A 25090-nucleotide genomic window follows, 5' to 3' on the forward strand; every position below is an offset into this window, starting at 1 on the left:
GCTGTATTTGACCCATGGGTCATAATTTTCAGACTTTTGCTCTGCATCTAAGATTTAGAGTTAGAGGAGACCTTGAAAGATATGTACTCCAAATCTCCGATTTTCTCATTGAGGAGACTGAAGTACAAAGCAAAAGTAAGAATTAGGTTTCAAATCTTAAGCCATCCATTTTTTATTTTTACCATATTGCTGTGTATTTTCAATGATGCTAAATTTTGCCCTGAAAGCATTATACCTGTATTCTTCCAGTGAGGCTATATGTCGGTGAATGATAGAATGCCAGATTTTCCAAAGAATACCAATTGTTCCACAGTATCTAGAAGTATAAACATGTTGCAGCATATTAAAGACCTATCTTAGAGATATTTTGCATTAGATTCTAGACTATCCAACAAAGCAAATATTGTAATATTGAGTCACATGAAATTTTTTGTTTCCCAGTGCCTATAAAAGTAATATTTATATCATACTGTAGTCTGTTAAGTATGTAATAATATCACATCTAAAACAATATACATTAATTAAAAATACTTTATTGCTTAAAAAAATGCCAACCTTCTTCTGAGCTTTCAGTGATTCATAATCTTTTTGCTCATGAAGAATCTTGCCTCCATGTTGATGGCTGTTGACTGTTCAGGGCAATGGTTGCTAAAGATTGGGATGATTGTGGCAATTTCTTAAAATAAGACAACAATGAAATGTGCAACATTGATTGTCTTTTCCTTTCACAAAAGATTTCTTTGTAGCATTGCATGTTGTTTGAAGCGTTTTACCTACAGTAGACTTTTCACAGAATTAGTTCTCTCTAATGCTGCCCCTGATTTTATGTAATAATCTTCAATATTGTTTTGTCTCTGGGAATCGGAATGTCTGCGGAACAGGAGAGAGATGGGAAATGGAGTGGAACAATAAGAACATTTATCAATTAAATTCTCCATTTTATATGGACCGGGTACATGATGGATCCAATATAATTACAATAGTAGATCATCAATCATGATCACCATAACGGATATGATAATAAGGAAAAAACTTGAAATATTGAATTGCCAAAATGTGACACAAAAACATAATGTGAACATATTTTGTTGGAAAAACAGCACCAATAGATTTGTTCAACAAACCTTCAGTTTGTAAAATAAACAAATCACCTCCCCAATATCTGTGAAGTTTAATAAAAAGAAATGCAATAAACAAATATGCTTGTACCCTCATCTTGTACTTGCCTGCATTATTTGGAATTTCTTGGTTGATGTCTCCCCCATGTCCTGGGAAGCACATTATTAAGATGACATTCTGTAAAATTATAATACTTTTATTTTCTCTGTTTGAAGAGTGGAATCATGAACTCTAAACCTCCACTTAAGGAGACAATACAATTTAACCATCTCTTTTATTTCTGATCTGGCAGCTCTATGTAGATTTGAATTTTTCTTACTTTCTCCTTCGTTTCCTTCCTTCTACCATTTTTCAGCTTTCTTTTGGGTTTTATTTCTCCCAATTAGACTGTGAGGCCCTTCAGGGCTGGGACTTTTTTTTTCTTACTTGTATTCTGAGCTATTAACATAGTGCCTGATACATAGTAGGTGCTTAATAGTAGGTGGCAGTTGTAAATGATGTTAGAAAAAGCTTCCTAACAATTAGAGCTGTCCAAGTATGAAGGTGTTTGCTTCAAAAGGTCTCTTTTGAGTTCTTTAAGGAAAGGCTGGATGACTTATCCATTTGGTATGTTTGTTTGGATACAGGTTAGACTAGTTAGCCTCTCAGATCCCTTCTAACTCTGAGATTCATGTATTATGAAAAAGACCTAGGCAGGGGTTCCTCACCTTTTTTTTTCTTCCCCCCCCCTTTTTTTACTGCCATGAATCCCTTTGCCAGGCAATTAAAAAAAAAAATGTCGCACCTCTTCTCAGAACCATGGTTGTTTGCCTACATTTATAGCTAAATGAAATGCTAAGTTTTAGTTAGAAAATAGTGAAAAATCAATGTCATTTTAAAAAATTCTATTCGATGGCTAGAGCCCCCTAAAATCTCTCCAGGAGCCCCTCCGGGTTAAGAACCATTAGTTCTAGTTAAGTGGAAGCCCTATGCAGAATTTTTGGGCTAGAATCTGCAGGATGAGAATGCCTAGTTGGATTTCCTTCAAAAGTCAGTTCAAGTACTACTTCCTACTTGAGACTCTTCTTGATCCCTGCTGCTGCTGGTGGTATCTCTCTGAAATGACATTGTGTGTAATTTCTATCACCTTACATTCATAAATGTTGCCCTTTCTGGTTAAGCTCCTCAAGGTAATAGTAGTTTTGTTTTTTTGTATCCCTGAAACATAGTCCAAGCTTAAGAAATCTTGTTAATTTATTGATTTCCAGTAATGGAATTGGGTGTTCTTTGAGGATAAGATGAGATCTGGAATCTATTGAAGCACTGGAGACAGGTGGGTGACTCCTGAGATGAGAGCTATACTGGAGTTAGGAAGAACAAGAGCTGGATCCCATTTTCTTTTTTTATATATTTTTTATTATAGCTTTTTATTTACAAGATATATGCATGGGTAATTTTTCAGCATTGATCCTTGTAAAACCTTCTGTTTCAACTTTTCCCCTCCTTCCCCCCCGCCCTCTCCCCCAGATGGAAGGTAGACCAATACATCTTAAATATTTTAAAGTATATATTAAATACAATATATGTATACATATCCATAGTTATTTTGCTGCACAAGAAGAATCGGACTTTGAAATAAGGTAAAATTAACCTGAGAAGGAAATAAAAAATGCAAGCGGTTAAAAGCAGAGGGATTGGAAATGCTATGTACTGGTTTACACTCATTTCCCAGAGTTCTTTCACTGGTGTAGTTGGTTCTATTTATTATTGAACAAATGGAACTGATTTGGTTCATCTCATTGTTGAAGAGGGCCAGGTCCATCAGAATTGATCATCATGTAGTATTGTTGTTGAAGTATATAATGATCTCCTGGTCCTGCTCATTTCACTTAGCCTCAATTCATGTAGGTCTCTTGAGGCCTTTCTGAAATCTTCCTGCTGGTTGTTTCTTACAGAACAATAATATTCCATAACATTCATATACCACAATTTACCCAGCCATTCTCCAATTGATGGGCATCCATTCAATTTCCAGTTTCTAGCCACTACAAAAAGGGCTGCCACAAACATTTTTGCATATGTGGGTCTCTTTCCCTCTTTTAAGATCTCTTTGGGATATAAGCCCAGTAGTAACACTGCTGGATCAAAGGGTATGCACAGTTTGATAACTTTTTGAGCATAGTTCCAAATTGCTCTCCAGAATGGCTGGATGTGTTCACAATTCTATCAACAATGTATCAGTGTCCCTGTTTTCCCACATCCCCTCCAACATTCTGCATTATCTTTACCTGTCATCCTAGCCAATCTGAGAGATGTATAGTGGTATCTCAGAGTTGTCTTGATTTGCATTTCTCTGATTAATAATGACTTGGAGCATCTTTTCATATGGCTAGAAAGAGTTTCAATTTCTTCATCTGAAAATTATCTGTTCATCTCCTTTGACCATTTATCAGCTGGAGAATGGCTTGATTTCTTATAGAATCAATTCTCTATATATTTTGGAAATGAGGCCTTTATTAGAACCTTTGTAAAAATGTTTTCCCAGTTTATTGTTTCCCTTCTAATCTTGTCTACATTAGTTTTGTTTGTACAAAAGCTTTTTAATTTGATATAATCAAAAGTTTTTATTTTGTGAGCAATTATGTGGATCCCATTTTAGACACAGTGTTACCCTGGGCAATTGCCTGACAACTCCATTTTTTTTTAAAATCTGTAAATGGCTGTGATAAATTAAATGCCTTCTTCAGAAGATTACTGTACCAAATGAAATATTAAAAACTATTTGCAAACTTTAAGTGCTACATAAATGGTATATTATTCTTGAATATTTGGGTATTCTAGTTGGCTGTATTTGTATTGTTTCTCTGCTAGCCTGGAGGCTGTCTCAGTGCTCAGCATAGGCTTGGAACATGGTGGGCATTTAAATGTTGTTTGTTGAATAAATAGGAATTATGCAACTTCTAATCTTGTTCCTGTTATTGATTTTGTGACTGTGGGCAAGCCTCTTCTTTCTGAGTCTATTTTCCTCCATTGGAACATGAGAGGTGAAATCAATGGTACATGAAATCCTTCCTAGCTCTTCATTAAACTTAAAAAAAAAAAAGTGTTTTATTTTACCTTCATTTCCAAATATTTCTTTCTTTCTCCTCCCAGAGAGCCATCCATTATGACAAAGAATACAGTTGGGACCAGTTCAACAAACTAATTTATTGACTCTGACAGAATATTCAGTCTTCCACACCTTGACTATCTCTGCAAGATGCATTTTCCATTCATTACTTCTGGGCCATACTTAGCCATTATAATTACAGTGTTTAGTTCTAGCTTTTTTTTCCTTTTAATTTACATTGTTACAATAATTGGGTATATTGTTTATTATTGGTAATTTCACTTTGCATCAATTCATATAAGTCTTTCTGTACTTCATATTCTTCCTATTCATTATTAGTCTATCATTTAACCTAGTATGTGCTAAATGATGAGGATACAAAACAAAGTTGAAGACCAACTATCAAGGAGCTCACAGTTTAATAAGGGAGATAACATAGAAACAGCTACAAATGAGAGATATAAAATGATAAATTGAAAGGTAATCAAGAGAGGGAAAGTTCTCATATTATTATTTAGAGTACAGTTATTTGCCATTGCATTCACATACCACAGTTGGTTTAGCTATTCCTAATATGGGAATCTACATTGTTTCAAATTCTTTGCTTTTATAAAAAATATTGCTCTGAATATTTTGCAGTATATTTGTGGATGGGAAACTGGGGATAGTGGGGGTGTGTAGGATTTCCACCTTGATCTCCTTGGCATATAGGGATCTCTGGGTCAACAGACATAAGTATTTTAGATACCTTCTTAGCAAATTCCATAATGCTTTTCAATTTTCTCTTCCACCAATGTTGGACTAGTGTGCCTTTCTTTCCTCTCAGCATCTTTATTCATCTTAAGACAAGCTCACATATGGCCTCAGTTGGCTGTGTGAGTCATTTAATCAACGTATGCCTCAGTTTCTTCATCCATAAAATGGGAGTAATAGCACCCATCTCCTAGGATTCTTGTAAGGATCAAATGATAACCATATAAAGCGTTTGGCACAGTGCTTGGCACTATATGAATGTTAGCTAATATTATTCTCTGTACTTATATCCACAGGGCCTGGCACAGAGTAGGCACTTATATATCTAAAGATTGGCTAGCATTACCAGAATTATCCCTTGGGAGCTGAAACAGGAACTGTTTTGATTTGAATTTTGCTTATTTTTATTCGCGGATTGAGACGTTCTTTCCTAAGGTCGTTACTAGTTTGCAGTTCCTCTACCGAGAGTTGTTTGTCCCGGCTTTGGGCCTCCTCCACTGGGAAGTGAGCGTCTCCGTTGGGTACGTTAAAGTCTGACTTCCCAAGCTCCATTGAATGAAATGATCTCCCGCCCTCTGCCAGCCCGCTCACAAAAGGCCGCGCCCCTCCCTCCCTCCCGCGCTGAGATTTGTTCAGGGAAACTACCGTTCCCAGAGTGCCCCGCGGCGCGGCGCCGCCATTTGGCGGCCGTTAGTGAGTTAGGCGCTAGCTGAGGGACTCCATGTCCCAGGCTGCTCGGCGGCACGGCAGCGGCGGGGAGCAGCCGCCATCTTGGCAGTCCGGTCTCCCGCCGGATTGAATGAGCCCGCGGAGCCCGCCCGCGCCGCAGCCTTCACTTCAGTGAGGGAGCTCGAGGCAGGCAGCCGGCCCTCGTCCCATTATGGCCACGCCGCTGTCCAGCCGCAGTTCGGCCTCGGGCCTCGGGCCCGGGACACCTCTGTCGCCCGCGCGCATCTCCCGGCTGCAGGAGAAAGAGGAGCTGCGCGAGCTCAACGACCGCCTGGCGCATTACATAGACCGCGTGCGCGCGCTGGAACTCGAGAACGACCGGCTACTGCTGCAGGTGTCCGAGAAGGAGGAGGTCACCACGCGAGAGGTGCGTGCGCCAGGCCGGGGTCGCGTCGCTTCGGGGGCCGGGGGTGGGGGGAAGGGCAGTGGACCGCGCGCTAGAGGCCGGGGGGAGGGGTGGGCCACGCGGGGGGACGGGGAGGGGGGCGCTGCGCACGAAGTTCGTCGAAAGGGCACCACGCGAGACGTGCGTGAGGTTGGAGTCACGCCCGAGATGCGGCGCGGGGGCCGTGAGCGAGGACACGGCGCGGGGTGGTGTGGGGCAAAACGGAATAGGTTTGAGTTGCAGCGGTCCCGGGGAAAGAAGGGGCGCGTGGGAAGTGGAGTGGGCTGAGGGTATGGGGGGGAGTTGGGGAGCCTGCTACCCGTGAGGAGCTGCCGGGGGTGTGGGTGGATGGAGCTAACCACGCGCGAGATGGAGGCGGCAGCCCGAGTAAGGGGGCACTGACTGAGGTAGGGCTCCCGCGGAGGAAGTGGTTGGGAACCACTAACGAGCGAGATTCACTAGCGTGTTCTCCCCCCCCCCCTTGTGGAATTCTCCATGAACTGGATTTGACATCCCCTCCTCAGCCCCCTTCCCAGTTCTGTAAGGGCACGGCTCAAGTGGAGGTTCCATCAGTGGACCCAATGGGTCGTGCCGTTGCGACGCCTTGGGGGGCTGTCTGAGCTCGCGGATCCTTCTTGGGGGCCTGAATAAGAGGAGGACCTGAAGGCACTCTTTGGAGGTCCTCAGCTCTTAGTAAGACTTTTGGGAAGTCGAGATCCCTTTGGAAGAAGAGTAACTTCTTTCGTGAGGAAGGGAGACCTGTCTGAAGTGTCTCCTAGAGAGGGGTTTCCTTTGGGAGGGGAAATCCCCTGCGGGGTGTCTGCCGAGGAAAAAGAACTGAACTGGCGAGCACTGAATGAGGACTGTGCACTTAGAGAATTTAGTTCTTAACCTAGGAATAAGTGGGAGTTGTCCAAAGCCAGCCAGTTTCCGTTCTAGATGGATCAGTCTTCACTGTAAATGAGAAAAGTACACGGTGGCTGTCTTAACATTCCGTGAAACTCTTGGAGTTCACAATGTTAATCCTCTTTAAAAACAAAACAAAACAAAACAAAAAAACAAAACCGAGGACTTAGTTATTCAGGTCAATTTTGTGGAGGAGTGAGTGCCTGTGGGAAGTGCCAATTATACTGGTGAAGTTTAGCCATTTCAAAGCCGATGGATGTCTCTTAGATTCGTAAAATACTAGGCTTTTGAAAGGGCTAAAACTGCATCCTTTTATTTACTAGAATTTGGAAGCTCTTGGAAATGAGGGGTAACAGTCTCAAAGTGGGGAAAGTAATTGGGGAGGGAAGGGAGTGAAGGATGTTACTAGTTAGTCAGGATTAGAATTTTGTCAATAGCTGGTATTTATGTGGCATTTTAAGGTTTGGAGAGTGGTGTGTTAACTCCGTTTAACTGGGTTAAATCTCTTCTTGTAGGGTCACACCCAATAGTAAATGTCTGAGGCAGGATTTGAACTGAGGTCTTGTCTTCAGATCCATCTGTCCTGGTGCCCCTTAGCTGCATCAGTTTTTTTAACTGCTTTGTTTCCTCATCTGTCAGCTAAATTAAAGGGGTTGAGATATGGTGTACCTCTCCCAAACTGTAAAAAGCTAAGGTCCTGAGATTGACTTATATAAGACACAATGAATCAAAAGTATCAACTGTATCAAGTTTATCTGTTATTTAAAAACTAAATGTAACTCGACTTTGAAAGTAGAGGAAATTCTCCATCATAAATGCTTCATAAATGCAAATGATTCTTCAGTGTCCCTTGTGTTTTGAGAAGTATCTGTATAAAGTAGTTTATACTTAAAGTCAAGTGTCAAAGTAACACATGGAGTTTCTTTGTGTTACTAAGTATTAATTATTGCAACAAATTCATTCAACAAAGTTCCTCCTCTGTTAGCCACCAGCATACAAAAGTTATGGAAACATTGGTTCAGATAATTTATCAGGTTTAGTTGGAGGCATTAGGAATATATAATAAAAGAAACTAGGTGTTTTCAGGGTAGGTTGGGTGGGGTTCAGTAGAGGAAGAAGTTACTTCCTGGCCAGAAAGACCAGAGAAGGTTCTTTTGAGGAGATGGTATTTGAATTGAGCCATGAAGGACAGATGAGATTTCAGATGATCAAGTTGAGAAGAGTAGGTTTTTAGCAGAGACAGGAAAATTCTAGATCTTATCTGGGATCCTATGCTATCTAATTTGACTAGGACAGAGAAAAGGGAAAAGTGCAACTAGACTGTAAAATTAGGTTTCAGATTGGATTTATAAAAGGTATCTTTAAAACTGGACCTTTATGAGAGATGACTGATTGCAGGGGTTGTTTGAAGACTGGAAGTTGACTAATGTGGAAACTAAGGGAAAAATCACATTTTTTGAATAAACAAGATTGGGTTAAATGAATTTGATGTTGCCACCTGACTCAGAAGCATTTTTGCATTCATTTTCTCAACTTTTCTGTTTGCAAAATGCACAAATGCCAAAGACTCATGTGAGATTTCCTGGCTGGAACAATTTATGTATTGTCAATTTTAAAATTTAGTTCAACATGGAATATGTATCTTCTACGGGCAGTTCCTGTTCTTAAAGAATGCGCACATTAAGGAAGAAAGAAAGAAATTTAATTTGAAGCAGATAAAGTAACCTGCAAGCAATTCTTTCCTGTCTAGCCCACCCTAAAAAAGTATAGGCTGTTTTTTCCTATTCTTTTGGGATGCTTTTGTGACACCAAGGAAAGGAGGAAACTGGAGAAGGGTCAGTTTCATGATGGGGCTGATGTGCCTGGCAGTGTGTCCTAGAGTAGTATAAACCCATCTGAGTATTGGAGAAAGAGCAAGTCATTTGGAGATAGTGGGTCCAGTGGCATAGAAAGAAATTGTCTCCTGTAGACATTAGTATAAAAGTACATGAAAGGGACCCCTCTCTCCCACATCAGTCTAATGCATTCCTATAGAGATACCCCCTCCTACCCCCACTTTCTTTTTCCCCCCTGTGGCATATGAACTGAGAGGGACTTTAGCAGGTGCAGTAATGCAACAGTAATAAAGGCAGTTGACATTTACTTGGGCCATTATCTCATTTGACTGTAGTGGGGCTGGTAAGGGACCTTAGACATCATCTAATGTCATTCTTGCTCATTAACTATGTGCTTGGTACAGATGAAGAATAATCAGGCCCAAAGAGTTAAACGACAACAAAAAAAAGCATTTTTTATCCTTTATCGTCTTTGAACTTCCCAGCAGACATGTGGACTATTGCAAATATCATTCCCATTTTACAGATGAGGACACAGAGGCTGAGATCATATTGCCATGGGAAGAGATTGTGTTGAAAGTAGTGAGAAAAAGGCTAAAAGAGGGAGCATTTAGGACAAAGTTATTGAATGCCTGACTAAGGAGATTGGCTTTTAGTGTTTTCATTTTTGAATTGAGGGAGCTGGATTAAGGGCTTTCTAAGGGCCCTTGTAGCTCTTTCAGGATTTTCTGTTCTTATCTTGTACGCAGCAGGAAGCACTGAAAAAAATTTTAACCTGGGAAGGAATTAGGGGATCCTTGCAAGCTTTGGAAGAGGAGAGACCCAAGTTGTGAGGCTCTTTTCCAGGAAAGCCTTGGGACCCTCTCCTGTGAGAGGACAGTGGAGTGGGAAGAGCTCTACTATAAGTGTGAAAGCTCCTTAAGGGCTTGTATTTTAAAAACTTGTTTTTCTATCCCTTATAGCATTTAGCATGACCTAGGAGTCCACTAGTAGATTAAAGAAAACTGGAAAGTTTTTGTTTGATTATAAAGGGCTGGCAGCAGGGAGTAGGGAAAAGACCAAATAGGAGATGCTAATAAATATTTGAATGAATGAATGAATGGCTATGGAGGAATGAGATTGGAAGTTTTTTTCTCTTCCTTGGTGTTTAGATGAGTTTGACATGTATTCCACAGACTGAAGTTTCTGGTTCTTTTCTTCCCTTGAGGAAGGGGGTAGCGGTGTATTTTAGCTGTCAGGGAATGTTTGTGTGGCCCATGGCACATGCATGTGGCTACACGTTTCCTGTGGGTTTGTTCCTCATACCTGTTTGCCGTTGTCATGCTTTCAAATAAAAACAGTTTACCTTTTGTCAGCAGTTTACTGTAGTGCCCCCTGGAGCATTTTTCATGAAAAAAACCTTTAGTGGAAAAAGATAAGAATGTTTGGCCACTTATTTGTTGTACATAAAATTTGAATAACAAAGTTGGAGGGTCTTTTTGGCAAGTCATTTGGCTAACTTGAAACACTTGTGGAACAGAGATTCCCATGGCCCTGGGACATGGACTTGGTTTCTAATTCTAGACTTGTCACTAACTTAAGAAGTCACTTCATTGCTCTGGGTTTTGGTTTCGATATATGTAAAGTCATGATATTCCAGATGTGACAAGGCAAAAGCCCAGTGACAGATATGTCTTGTTTGAGCAGGAGGTTGACCATCAGGGCTAGATTGTAGAGGATTTGCAAGGGTAGAAGTGTTTAACATTTAAAGAAATTTAAGTTTTGTCCTGGAAGTAATAGGGAGTCAAGCTGTTTATTTAGTAGGGGATGGCATGGATACACTTGTCTTTTAGGAAAATTCATTTTGGAAGCTAAAATAAAGAGGCTATTTCCAGGTGAGAAGTGATGAGAACTGAAGTAGGATGTATTTGGCTGAGTGGAAAGAAGGGAATGTGTGAAATCTTGTGGAGGTAGAAACACTAAGATTTAACATCTGATGTTTTAGAAATGTGGAATGAATGAGCCTGAGCTGTTGAGGATGGTGGCCAAGGCCAGGAATCAGGATGATTGCAAGGACAGGGGTATCAGTGTTATGAACACATGCATAGGAGGAATGGTTTGGGAGAAAAAGATAATGAACTCTCTTTTGGACAAGTTGACTACAGGATGTCCTGCTTGAAATGAAATGTCTAGTAAGCAGTTGATGATATAGGCTTATCTAAGGAAAGAAATCAGGGATGAATTAAGCATTTATTAAGTACCTGCTCTATGCCAGGCACTGTGCTAAAACTGGGGAAACAAAGAGAAGACAATAGAGGAAATGATTTGTACAACTTTGTACAAGTGAGCTCTCTCTCTATATGGCTCTATGCAGGGAGGCACCAGGATTAAGGAGTGTGGAAAGGCTTCCTATGGAAGGTGGAGATGAAGATGAGGAAGGAAAGCCCACCAGGCTTCAGGGATAGCTAGGAAAAATTCTAGGAAATAGAGTGCATTGATTGTATTGGAGTAATAGTAGAGGCCAGTGTTATTAGATTGCAGAGTCTGTGGAGAGTAGTAAGATAGAAAAGGTAGAAAGGGGTCAGGTTTTGAAGGGCTTTAAAAGTCAAACTAGATTATATAATAATATATGATATATTATAATTATAATTAATATTGGAGGGGTTTATTGGAGGGGAAGATATGATCTGAGCTGCATTTTAGGAAGATCATTTTGACAAGTATGCATTTGGGAGTCCAACATAGACCTAAGGACAGGGATTTCATTGATTTGGGGGTATTCTGGAATAAAGAAACGTTTTACCCATGCTGATCAGCAGTGTCTTGGCAATTTACAGTCTTGGAGAGCTACGTAGAACAGTAGGAGGTTGAGGGATTTACCTGCATTTTGTAATGTGTGTTACACGTAGGGCTGGAGCTCAGCTCTTCTTGCCTTCAGGATTAATTCACTCTTCATTGCATCATGCTTCCTCTATCTTCTGTATAGAGATAATAATTAAGACACAGGAGTGATAGGACACCTAGATAGAGTGTAGAGGGTAGAAGAGGACACAGAACAAAGCCTTAGGGTGCTCCTACTGTTAATGGGTGTGAAATAAATGATGATGATAAAGGAAACCTAGAAAGATTAGCTGGACTAGCAGAGCCTAGGGGATAGCAGCTTGGAGAGGGCAGAGTATCCAGGTGATCAGCAGTGTCAAATGCTGCAGGGAGGTCCAGAAGGAAGAGAATTAAAACTTATTTTAAAAAAAAAGTATATATATATGAGAATCATTTTGAATATCTTAATTGTATGTTTAATATTTGAGGGGGAATTATTTTCGGTGTTGACATCTTTAACCAGCAAGCATTTATTAAGTACTCTGTGCCTAGCACTGTGTTAAGTGCCTAGAGATACAAAGAAAGGCATAAGCAAACAGAACACTCCCTGCCAGCAGAATGCTTAAACTCCTAATGGAGAGCCAGCCAGAACCACCCCACTGGTGTTGTACACAATCCAATTTGGGAAGCGACCAATGTAGTTCAATACAGAGCGTCCTAGTAGGAAAAGAAACATTCCTTGTGTCACTTTGTAATGTAGGGCAGAAATTCCTCTAAAATCTTCTCCTTCCCTGACCACATTCCATTCCGCATGTCTTTTTTTTTCTTCCCTAGGGTAATTCATGTAGTCATCAAAAGATAGAGACATCTGTTCTGTGTGTGGAGGTTTGTTTGCTTACAGGATATGGGTGGGGGGCCAGGCCTTAGGGGTCTCTTTGCAGTGAATGTGGGTGTGGGTGCTTTTTTTGTCCTAAGGAATGGGAGGGAAGGGCTGAGTTTATCTCTGAACCACCTTTAGCAGCCTTGGAAAAATCAGTTGATGTGTGAGCTGCTCATCTCTCTAGATGTGCCTGGGGACATGGCTCACACTTTGGGAGCACAGCTGGGCTAGAACAGCCAATTTTCTTGGACCTGACCAGCCAAAAATCTGACCGACCATGTTAGTTTTACAATTTGTAGGCAGCTTTCCACCTAAATTATGAAGTCAGCTGTGTATTATCCCTAATCTACAAGAGAGGAGACTGAAGTTTAGAGCTGGAAAGGGTCTTGGTGTATAATGTGAAAGTCTGATGTGAACCTAGATTTCTTGATGAGAAGTTCAGTGTACCTCCACCATGGCACACTGCTTCTCATTTTATAGATGAGGAACTAAGTCTTAAGAGAGACTTAGCGATTGATTTAGCTAAGGGGCAGAGCCGGGACAGGTGTCCAGAGATTCTGACCCAAAGGTCCCACCATGATCTTGTTGGCTGACATCCACTATGAAGAGATCTATGTGGTTTGTACCTTGGTTAAGGTCAGGTTGTTGACCTCCCAGACCTCCTGCCACATGGAGTTGGTCAGCTCAGTCTCCTAGTGTATCTTCTTCAGTTGTGCAGTAACCATCTGTTCTCTTGGGCTTCTCTTTTATGTTTTCAATCACCTGGTGGTCTTTGAATCCTGAGCAGAAACCTGACCCTTTGAGAAGTGGGGTGGGGGTGTTGAGGGTGGGAAAGAGACAAATGAAACTTCTAGGAGGTCATACTATTAATTGTGAAGAGTAATAAGTAACAGGGCAGGCACATGTGCAGAGTCAGAGGCTCAACCAGTGTCATTTTGGGCTATAAGTATAGGTTGGGAGTAAGAAATGGATCAACCATGATTGCTAGGGGACAGTGAATACAGGCCCCCATATCAAGTGTTCCTTCTTAGGAGATGCTTCACCCTTTTATCCTCTCTACTTAAATGTCTTTCCACAGCTCTGGGACTGGATCTCCGTTATGATTCTGTTTGGGAGAGAAATCATTTATTCTGATGATTCTCTTTGGAAAATGTACTTGCTAGAACCTAGGGTTTATTCTTTTTATTGGCACTCTCTTTTTACAGTGCCTGGGACTTGAGTATGAAAAGATCAATTTGATGAGATCCCTGTCCTTACAGAGCTCATAATGGGGGAAATTAGACATATTACACATAACATTTCAAGTACTGATAAAGCTTTAAAACTATACCAAGACTTTTGAGACTCAATGTGCGTGTACCCATACATACATGAACATGTATCTATTCACTGGATTTTGAAGTTCAGAATCCTGGGCTGTTCCAATCCTCCTGTTGAAATCTTGCTTATATGGCTCGAGGCAAGTCATTAACCTCTATCTACCTTGGTTCCATTTTCTGTAAAGTGGGAATAATAATGGCATCTGTCTCCCAGTGAGGTTATAAAGATAAAAGGAGGTAATATTTGTATTTTGTAAACCTTAAAGACTATAAATTCTAGCTATTATTATTTCTAAAACATAGATACTGTATAGATTTTCTTGTATATAGAGATAAAATCACACTATCTTTTACCATAACCTAGATTGTAGAACAGATTCATCCTTGAAAAAGAAATGGACAGTGAAACAAAACAAATGAACATGATTGCCTCTGACTGTGAGCTTCTTTTCAAATATCTGTAGCCTTCTCTATTCCTGAGGAAAGGACAGAAGCATTCTGCCTCTGACCCTTTGGGTTACACTCAGGATGTCACCATTTGGGCCAAACAATCTGGTTTAAATATCTAATTCTGGGGTTCCTGGCTTCCTGAGAACAGACAGCATCGTGTGTGGCTGTATTTAAAAACTTAGCCAGAAAACAGGATACTTTATATTTTCTGATGGGTTTCTGAGGTTGTGCTGATTATTTGGATTGGAATTGTAGAGAAGCAGATCCTGAGTTCTAGGATCTTTCATTTTGTGGAAAAGGAGGAACTATAGGATCATGGTGATCCTAGCTCTAGAAAGATTTGTATAATGAGGTGTACCTAGCTCACCGAAGACCCCTGTGAACTTCCTCAATTCAGTTTTTCTTGATTATCTTTTTCCCCAAAGGCATCTTCTGTGTGCTTTCTGTTTAGGATTTCTTTCTTTCCTTTCAGGTAAGCGGAATCAAGGTCCTTTATGAGTCCGAGTTGGCTGATGCCCGAAGAGTTTTGGATGAAACTGCCAGGGAAAGAGCCAAGCTTCAGATTGAAATAGGAAAATTAAGAGCAGAACTTGATGAGGTCAATAAAAAGTAAGTGGTTTTGACTTGGTATAATTTAGAACTAATTAAAGCAACCACAATGCTGACAGGCCTGCCATGGCAAGAAACCCTCTGGTCTACTTAACTCTGTGGGAGGACTTCACGTCCATTCGATGGCTTAACTTTATATAGAGGGCTCCATGTTAAGAAGATCCATGCTTAGAAAACATCAATTAGGAGGGTGGAGGGCAATTCCATAGGATTAGATTATTTTTTTCCTTTCCTTCAGTAGCTTTTTTCCCCCCAAAACATGTAAAGATAGTTTTCATCATTCATTTTTGTAAGACTGATTCATATATTTTCTCCCACCCTCTCTTATCTCCTCTCTCTCCAAGATAGCATGCAGTGTGATATGGGTTAAACATGTATAATCCTTTTAAACATTTCCATATTTATCATGTTGTACAAGAAAAATCAGACCAAAATGGAAAAAATACAAGAAAGAAAAAGGAAGCAAACAAAGTAAAAGATGAAAGTACCATGTTGTAAAAGAAAAATCAGAACAAAAAGGAAAAAACCACAAGAATGAAAAAACAAAAAACAATAAAAGTGAAAATCGTATGCTTTGATCTGCATTCAGACGCCACAGTTTTCTCTCGGATGTGGAAAGCATTTTGCATCCCAAGTCTATTGGAATTGTCTTGAATCATTGCATTGCTGAGAAGAGTTAAGTTTTTTTTTAGTTAATCGTCACATAAACTTGTTGTTACTGTGGGCAATGTTTTCTTGGTTCTGCTCACTTCACTCAGTTCATGTAAGTCTTTCCAGACTTTTCTGAAATCAACCTGCTTGTCATTTTATATAGAACAGTAATATTCCTTTATATTCATACACCATAACTTATTCAGCCATTACCCAACTGATAGGCATCTTCTCAATTTAGGATTAGAGTCTCAAAAGTTGGCTCAGTTCTGATGTAACAACATATATATTCTCCAAAAATATATTACTATGCAACATCATGCAATAAAAACCACAGAGCTTATGGGGAAATGAGGGTGGGGTGCAATACTCAGAAAAAAAAGCCATCAGTGACATCAAAAAAGATAGGAGCCTAATAAAAAGTGGCCATAGTTTTATATATGTTAAATAATTAAGCTAGGAGGCTCTGAGGATTGGGAATGGATGGGTCAGTCCCCTTCTCACAGCTCCTGCTGCACCTGAAGATTGAATGTACAATAGCACTTTACTTTGATAAAGACCTGTAAGTCCCTTTTGGAAGTGGGCATCCCTAGAGTTGCAGTTTGAGTCATTGTGAAATGCTGCCTTTTGCTGCACTGTGTCTGAAGAAGAAATTGTGCAGAAACAAACTACAGTTGTGCTCAAAATGTTCTCTAATAACAATTTTTTGGAACAAATTTGTGTTTTTTGAAAGATGTATTATAGCTTATAGCAGAATTGACTGTACTTTTAAGGGAGGATATACCCTATTACTTACATAAAATAAGATCAATCCTGCTTGACTTCAGGCATGAAAACAACAATGTTTAGAAATGTAAACACCAATTTTCTTAAATGCTATGGGGGGGGGTGCAGGGGGCGCGCAATGTGGAAAACTTTTCTATCTGTAGCTTCAGCACAGTATATCTCACAAATAATTTTTGTTAATTCATCCACATATGAAGCTTAATTTCTTTAGCTTGGTAGAAAATTCTTTCCTAGACCCACCATTAAAGATCTCCTTTGAATCATGCCTCATCCTGTGTGGAGGTGACCCTTGCATCTTTAGATTTTTCCAGGGGACTAGAAATTCTGACTGGATTTTCTCATTTGCCTGGATGCACAGCAGAGAACTGAGGACAGTCATAAACCCATTCATCACCTGAAGACTGGCCACCAGGGAGTGTTGAGAGTATTTTGGGGCCACTGCACCTCATAAAAGTGCCTACTGTGATATAAAGGGACGTGTGATCTTTAGCAGTGAAGGGATTATAGGCCTTTTTAAGTTCAAGGTAAAGGGTAGTATTGAACTAGTAAACACAGTGGTGGAGCTTTTAATACTTATGTCTTAAATGTAGTGAGCAACTTCTCTGTCAAAGTCAGAGTATACTCAGGATATACAAAGAATCAAAGGGACTCATGGGCACTAGTGTAGTTCAAGAAAATAAAATTGAGTTGTCTTGAAGGAAGACAAGGTTTCTGAGGCAGATGAAGAAGGAGCACATTCCACCATGGAACAGCTTGTTTCAATGCCCAGAGAAAGGCAGGAGATAGAGTTCCCAGTCATCATATCTTTTGGTCCAGAAATTTGTCTGACCTTATCTCATTCTACAGGCAAGCTGACTTTCTCTCCTCTATACTTCTCTCATCTTCATTTCTATATGTCTGGCTTCTTAAAGAATGGATAAAATGGAGGCTTGATCAGCCATTTAGAGTAAATCATTCTGTGAATGACCCCTGGAAATCCTCTAAACATCAAGAATCTAGTTCAGTTTCCTCATTTAACAAATAGGGAACCTGAACTGAAGGGCAGAGGAAAAGTGAATTGCCTGAGGTTGTGACCTCAGCTGTGTGGAACAAAAAAAATTAGGTATTTAATTTTGCTAGACAATTTACTATTGAAAGATTGGATTTGAACTTGGGTCTAGCTGTGTGATCCTGGGCAAATGACTCAACCATGATGAGAGGAGGGAAAGGAGAGAAATAGAGTTCTTTGCCAAAAAGTTTCCTTTTGGGGTTTGAAATATGTTTCTGCAACTAGATAGCAGAATCAAACTTTAGGCCCCTCTGGTCAGTTCTTGATTTGCTGATACTTTAGCTCTCAAAGTATCCTCCTGGCAGCAATTAAATCCCCTACCACATTGATCTAAGGAATGCATGTGCCCTGCTGTTCCTGGGATGCTGCTGGGGTCCTTTAATTCAGAAGGCATTTTGTGATGCCCCTAAAAAAAACTTTTCCTGGAAGTTGCCTTCTGTGTGAGGCTCTGCAGTGTAGGGCAGCATGTTAGTGGGGGCAGCATTGTATTAGGGAGTGAAGAGACCTGGGCTGTATGCCTGAGCTGTGTGATTGTGAGGGGCCCCAAGAAAGCTCTTTTTTTTTTTTTAATAGCTTTTTATTTACAAGTTATATATGTATGGGTAATTTTATAGCATTGACAATTGCCAAACCTTTTGTTCCGATTTTTCCCCTCCTTCCCCCCACCCCCTCCCCTAGATGGCAGGATGACCAATAGATGTTAAATATATTAAAGTATAAATTAGATACACAATAAGTATACATTACCAAACTGTTATTTTGCTGTACAAAAAGAATCGGACTCTGAAATATTGTACAGTTAGACTGTGAAGGAAATCCAAAATGCAGGCAGGCAAAAATATAGGGATTGGGAATTCAATGTAATGGTTCTTAGTCATCTCTCAGAGTTCTTTCGCTGGGCGTAGCTGGTTCAGTTCATTACTGCTCTATTGGAACTGATTTGGTTCATCTCATTGCTGAGGATGGTCAGGTCCATCAGAATTGATCATCATATAGTATTGTTGTTGAAGTATATAATGATCTCCTGGCCCTGCTTGTTTCACTCAGCATCAGTTCTTGTAAGTCTCTCCAGGCCTTTCTGAAATCATCCTGCTGGTCATTTCTTACCGAACAATAATATTCCATAATATTCATATACCACAATTTATTCAGCCATTCTCCAATTGATGGGCATCTACTCAGTTTCCAGTTTCTGGCCTCTACAAAGAGGGCTGCCATAAACATTCGTGTACATACAGATCCCTTTCCCTTCTTTATGATCTCTTTGGGATATAAGCTCAGTAGTAACACTGCTGGATCAAAGGGTATGCACAGTTTGATAACTTTTTTTTTTAATGACTTTTTATTGATAGAACCCATGCCAGGGTAATTTTTTACAGTATTATCTCTTGCATTCACTTCTGTTCTGATTTTCCCCCTCCCTTCCTCCACCCCCTCCCCCAGATGGCAAGCAGGTCCTTTACTTGTTGAATAGGTTACAGTATATCCTAGATACAATATATGTGTGCAGAACCGAACAGTTTTCTTGTTGCACAGGGAGAATTGGATTCAGAAGGTAGAAATAACCTGGGAAGAAAAACAAAAATGCAAGCAGTTTATATTCATTTCCCAGTGTTCTTTCTTTGGGTGTAGCTGCTTTTGTCCATCCTTGATCAATTGAAACTGAATTGGCTCTCTTTAGTTTGATAACTTTTTGAGCATAGTTCCAAATTACTCTCCAGAATGGTTGGATGTATTCACAATTCCACCAACAATGTATCAGTGTCCCTGTTTTCCTACATCCCCTCCAACATTCTGCTTTATCTTTCCCTGTCATTCTAGCCAATCTGACAGGTGTGTAGTGGTATCTCAGAGTTGTCTTAATGTGCATTTCTCTGACTAAGAAAGCTCTTGATTAGTCTGGCCTGTACCAGAGCAAAAATTGAACAGTGAGGGCAAAAACCTCTATCTTTTGATCTAGTGCCAAAGATTTAGAGTTAGGAGGAGCTTAGAGATTGTTGATTTTAACCTTCTCAGATGCCCGCATAGAGCCTGAAATCTCACAGGTAGTAGTAAGAGGGTAGTTGATCAAGGCTTGGAAAATAAGAACTGTCATTTTAAGTCTGGTCCTCTTTGCTCTCTATCATTTTTGTCTCATCTTTTGAACTTGGTTTGTATCCTACAAAACCTCCAGGAGATGTGAGCAGCCATGATCTGGTAATGATCTTCAGTCCTTAGACATCAATGTGGCACTAGGGGAAGCTATGGAAAGCCTTATGACTGCTCTCCTTTGGATGGAGATTGCTTGGCCAGGACTGCCCTTCCCATTGAAGGGCTGCTTATCTAGCGGTCATTATTCTGTTCAAAGGCCAGTATTTGGCAATAGTTCTGCTGAAACTGGGAAGCTGCCCTGGGGCCCTTTTGGAAGCCCTTGCCCTGTTGGATGTGGGATGTTCATCTGGGATAATTTAATGTTGGTGGGGGAGGGAGTGGAACTTGGAATCAGAAAGGTATGGGTGGGTGCCCAGGCTGAGATGTGTAACCTAGGTGGAACAGGCTACTTTACTTGGAGATTTTTTTTTTCTTTTTACCAAATGGGATGAGTTTCACCAACCATGAAGCTGATTGAGTCCTAGGTCGAGAATTGTTCTTTCCAGCCCCTGTGGTCTACAATTTTTACCTAGGGATCTTATGGGAAGCTTCTCTCTGTACTTTAATGTCCTTCCCCTGTGCCTCTAATCCCTTTCCCATATAGGGATCCACCTACTGACCTGGGGATCCACCTACTGACCAGGGAATCCCAGAGCTGATGGGTTCCTGTAGAATAACAAGGCCAGAGCTTTGCCTTCAGGCAGGTTAGGCTTTCCTTTGATCACTTGGGAAGGTAGGCTCTTTACTGGATTTGCCAAAAGCTGGACAAGTTACTACTAGTTCTACCTCAGAGCCTGTGGGAGTTTTGACCTAGATTATTTTATGATGAGGCCTATTGCCCCCTGCTGGTGGGACCGGGGATAATTCTTTTTGGGCTTGTGTAACAGTAGTGTTACTAGTAGGTATAGTGGTCTTTAGGCCTCCAACCTCTCCATATTCTTTAAGAGGGTGATTCCTGAGGTGTACTAACCTATCTGTGCCTTATCTCTACTAGGCCAGGCCCTTCTGCAGGGTACCAGATCTTCTTTCTTACCTAGATTCTTCCTGTGATTGGTCAGACCATTCATACTGGCCTCCTGGGACCTCCTAAAGAGCTGATGGGAAGCTTTGCAAAGCTGGAGCTGTTACAGGAGATGCTGTCAAAGGGAATCCTACCACGCCAATATGCTTTTTCAGGAAGAAATATGTTAGGTTCAATGTGAACTTGAATGTAGCCAGCCTCGTCAATTAAGTTTAGAATCGGTCCCCCTCCCTTTTCCTCAGAGTTCTTAAAATGTCATTGAATGGGGTGGACAGGGACTCAGATCATGGAATAAGATGGGACCTCAGATAAACTGGTCTAAAAGAAACCTAGAAAACATTGAAGGGACTTGTCCAAGGTCATACAGGTGGTAAGGTGTGATGTTTGTGTTAACACCCTGGATACTTTAGAATCAGCAAAAATCCTTGATCTTTATTCTTTGTGGATGTGAACAGAATGGTGATACTAAGTGAGAAGAATCGAGACATGACTCCGGCCAGGAGTGACTCTGGTTTTCTCATTCCACCCACCAATCTCCTATACAACAGATCATTCCTGCAGTGCAGTGGGCAGGGCCATTCTTTCTCCAAGCATATACTGATAGAGTACTGTCCAGTTGGTAATTAGCCATAAGTGCTTGGACCTCAGTGCATCAACTCAGCTTCAGCCCATTACAGTAAGAAGCAGAAGTTATTAGGAGATTCTCATTCTCACTGATCTTAGAAGTTCTCTTTGGAGAGAGTCATGTTTTCTCTACTTGAAGTAGGGGCTTAAAGATGTTCTTTTGGCTCTTGCCTTAACTGACATGACCGAAAAGAACTTTACTTTGGATACTTGCTATATGTCCATTTGGAGAGGCTCAACAAAAGCCTATCTGGGCACTTAGTGAATAAAATAATGTACTTATTGCAAACATTTCCAATTGGGTATTTGCTAAAATCTCCATTTTTCTCTCAATCTTTATTGCCTTTTGTGTGGTACTAAGCCCAAAGACATTTTAAAAGCTCAATAACAACATATGTATTTAATCTTGGTGTTTTTAAATTGGGCAAACAACTTTCCATTTTACATAGAGTTGAGGTATAGAGAAGAGAAGTAATGAGTCTATTGTGGCATTCAGATAATGGTAGAGCTAAACTAGAATCTGGGGTGCTTGACTCCCAATTCACAGCAGAGTTATTGCCTCATGTGATCATTAGGCTAGACTGTGATGAAGTCTATGACTGTCTCTCTCCTTTACTCACCCAAGTATTTTTGCTTCACTTTTAGCTGTAAGAAGAAGGATGGAGATCTGACTGTTGCCCAGGGCCGTGTGAAGGACCTTGAGTCCTTGTTTCATCGGAGTGAGGCTGAGCTTTCTGCTGCCCTGAGTGACAAACGGAATCTGGAAAGTGATGTTGCCGAGCTCCGGGCCCAGCTTGCTAAGGTAGAAGCATGAACTTGCTTGTGAGCAAGTGATCAGTGGTCCTGGAATGGCAACTTTTCTGCCACTGAATGGGCTTGGCTGCCTATGGCAGTATTCTGGGCCACTCTTTTCTACTTTCTCTCCTTGTCATTAAATCTTAACTCTTTATTCCCTGTCTTGGGAGGCATCCAAGTGAGGTTGGAAGGCCCTACTTAGGATTCCAGGCAGCCTCATCAGTAGGAAGAAAGTGGGAATTTGGGACTATATGCATATGGTTGCTGTGCCAAGGATGGGTGAATGGCCTTGGGATGAGATAATTCTGTTTATGCAAAGTCAGAGTATGACTCCAATGATTGCAGCCATGTGAATTGCCATGTCTTTAGTAACACTTTAATTGTCTCAAAATGCGAACAATTGACTTGAATGGAATACTCACTATTAACCAAGAATCTATTATCCTAGTTTGGCTCTTAACAACCCATCAAGTAGGTGGTTTAAGAGTTCTTGTCCTCATACAAATAAGGAAACAGAGGTGGAGGGATTTGGCTTGATCACATAAATAAAAAGTTCTAGTTTGGGATTCCAACCCATTTTGGGTGACTGCACATTAAGGGTTCTTTCTACTACATTTTCCAGGTTTGAGGTTTGCTTGCTCTCTGACCTAACTTGTGGATGCCTGTCATTAAAACCTAAAAGTCCCAAGAAAGTTTGGGTTAAGAAGGGGGTTGGGGAGTAGGAGGAAGGAACCTGAGCATGTTGGATTCTAACCCTTAATATCAGGCAGAAGATGGTCATGCTGTGGCAAAAAAGCAGTTGGAGAAGGAGACGCTGATGCGGGTGGACTTGGAGAATCGCTATCAGAGCTTGCAGGAAGAGCTAGACTTCCGGAAGAACATATTTGAAGAGGTATTTTAGACCTGTTACCTTGTTGTGAAGAAAGGGTCCTCAGGGTGGGGAGGTATAGAGTTCCAAAATGGTAATGTCTTCTACTTCTCCTTGGCACCCAGACAAGAGCTAGGATAGCTTTCAACATATTGTGAAGGAGTCAGAGACCTTCCCCCTTGACCGCCCATTGCCTCACCAAGATCCTCAAATATCCTGTCCTCTTGGAACTGGCTGCCTGTTTTGTCCTAAGGGAGTCCTCTTCTCCACTCTCTCAGGGCTCCCAGTATCTTTAGAAATTAGGCAGTGTGGACAGGCTTTGGGTCCAAATAGCCTCACTCAACTGGAGTTTTAAGACCTGACTTGGGTTGATTGCTATGTTCTTTCTAAACTGTCTCCATCAGCATCTGACATCTAGTATTTTTGTACATGTTAAGTGGATTAAAAAAGAAATCCAAAGTTGTGTCCAAACGAGACATAAGCAGGAAAGTGACAGCTTTGTCCACTCAAAGTAAATATGGGCAGCTCTTGTGGCCTTTAATTGTCAGTGACTTAAAGTGGCTTAAAAGACTTCCTAATATTTTTTCTCTTTCTTGTTATTTACATCTGTGATGAAACAGGGATCCTCGATAGAAGTTTGGGTCAGTTCACCTTCTCATTCACTCTCTTGATGCTGTTTAGGAGAGAAAACTATAGCAAGAAAGCTTCCAGCTTTCCACCTTTCTGCTGAGGAGTACACAAATGATATCTAGTAATTCCTCTTCTTTTTCGGACCAGGAGGTACGAGAGACTCGGAAAAGCCACGAACGCCGTTTGGTAGAGGTTGATAGCAGCCGTCAGCAGGAATATGAATTCAAGATGGCACAGGCCTTAGAGGACCTTCGTAATCAGCATGATGAGCAAGTGAGGCTCTACAAGTTGGAGCTGGAACAGACCTACCAGGCCAAGGTATGAGCAAGAGGGTCTGCTATTCCAGAGGAGTTCATAGCATCTCAGCAATCCTCATTTTATTGAAGTCAGGCTAAAATGAGCATCTAGGGCAGCCTGAGAATGTAAAGGCTCCTATGTTCTGTAACTGTGGTGCTAATGGTCCCTGCAGCCACATCTGACCATTCTCATGGATTGTGGGAGCTGGGTCCTCCTGCTCTCCTATCCCCCATGTCCATATCAAGGCCTGTGGGGTGTAGATGCTTGCCTTCCATTTGCAGAGGCCAGGTAGTTAGTGGGAAAAGCTGTGAGCTTCCCTCTAAGTGCTTTGTCCCACCATGTCTTCCTTCCTTTCCTCTTCCAGCTGGAGAACGCCAAACTGTGCTCTGACCAAAATGACAAAGCAGCTAGCGCAGCTCGGGAGGAGCTAAAGGAAGCCCGCATGAGAGTGGAGTCCCTCAGCTACCAACTCTCCAGCCTCCAGAAACAGGTGAGGCCTTGGGCCCCTCTGCCTTTTTTGGGTTCCTTACTGAATTTTATCAGAGACATTTAAACATGTACTTTGTGCTCTTGGAGAGCTGTCCATCCATCCACATGCTACCAGGCCTCATACAACATTGATGCCTTTCTCATTCTCATTTAGCTCAGAGAAACTGTTTTTCTAGCTTCAAATCTCATAAGAATAATTGAAATGCTCATAATTTTGTATAGTACTTTGGCTGACAAAGCACTGTCCTGAAAACAAGTGTCACTTTGCATTTTACCTGTGAAGAATATTGGGCTTAGGAATATGAAGGGCTTGACTCAGCCTCCTAACCCATTTTTCTGACTCAATTCAAATTGCTCTTCTAGTTCATTCATTCAGTAGTTACCATTCACTGAGTATAGGCAGTGCTTTGAAGAATAGAGTAGTTTAGATTAGACATAGATCCTGCCCACATGGAATTTATGGGCTTTTAGGGAGACAAAACTCAAATCTACACTAGAATACAGTGTTCCATAGTGAGATTGAAGGACTGTGTGAAGCCTGAAGGATACTTGATGCCAGGGGTTTTTGAATTATAAAGGGCCCCTTTACACTCTTAAAAGTGATTGAGGGTCCCAAAGAGCTTTTTTGTGTTATGGGTTAGAGCTATCGCTGTTCACTGTATTAGAAATAAAACCGATAGATACATTATAAAAATATTCATTTAAAAATAATAAACACTTTATATGTTGTTAAAAAATAGTTTTTCCAGAATAAAAATTAGTGAGAATTGCATTACTTTATATATTTTCACAGATCTCATGAATTTTTGACTTAAAAATAGAAACTGAATTCTCATAACCTCTGCTGTCTTCAGTCTGTTACTTAGCACAGTGTGTACT

At 40.9% G+C, this 25090-nt stretch overlaps 1 protein-coding gene across 1 annotated transcript in view; it reads left to right on the top strand.

Moving 5' to 3' along the window:
- The first annotated feature begins 5595 nt into the window (after positions 1–5595).
- Positions 5596–25090, top strand: part of LMNB2 (lamin B2) — a 32106-nt gene continuing 12611 nt past the window's right edge. Inside the window, exons 1-6 of the mRNA XM_051972226.1 lie at positions 5596–6056; positions 14736–14872; positions 21778–21934; positions 22694–22819; positions 23573–23743; positions 24087–24212. Coding sequence (XP_051828186.1) covers positions 5841–6056; positions 14736–14872; positions 21778–21934; positions 22694–22819; positions 23573–23743; positions 24087–24212 — 933 coding nt within the window. The 5' untranslated portion in view covers positions 5596–5840. The remainder of the gene's footprint in view (positions 6057–14735; positions 14873–21777; positions 21935–22693; positions 22820–23572; positions 23744–24086; positions 24213–25090) is intronic.

The sequence above is a fragment of the Antechinus flavipes genome, chromosome 1 (genome assembly GCF_016432865.1).
Source record: "Antechinus flavipes isolate AdamAnt ecotype Samford, QLD, Australia chromosome 1, AdamAnt_v2, whole genome shotgun sequence".
Taxonomy (NCBI): domain Eukaryota; kingdom Metazoa; phylum Chordata; class Mammalia; order Dasyuromorphia; family Dasyuridae; genus Antechinus; species Antechinus flavipes.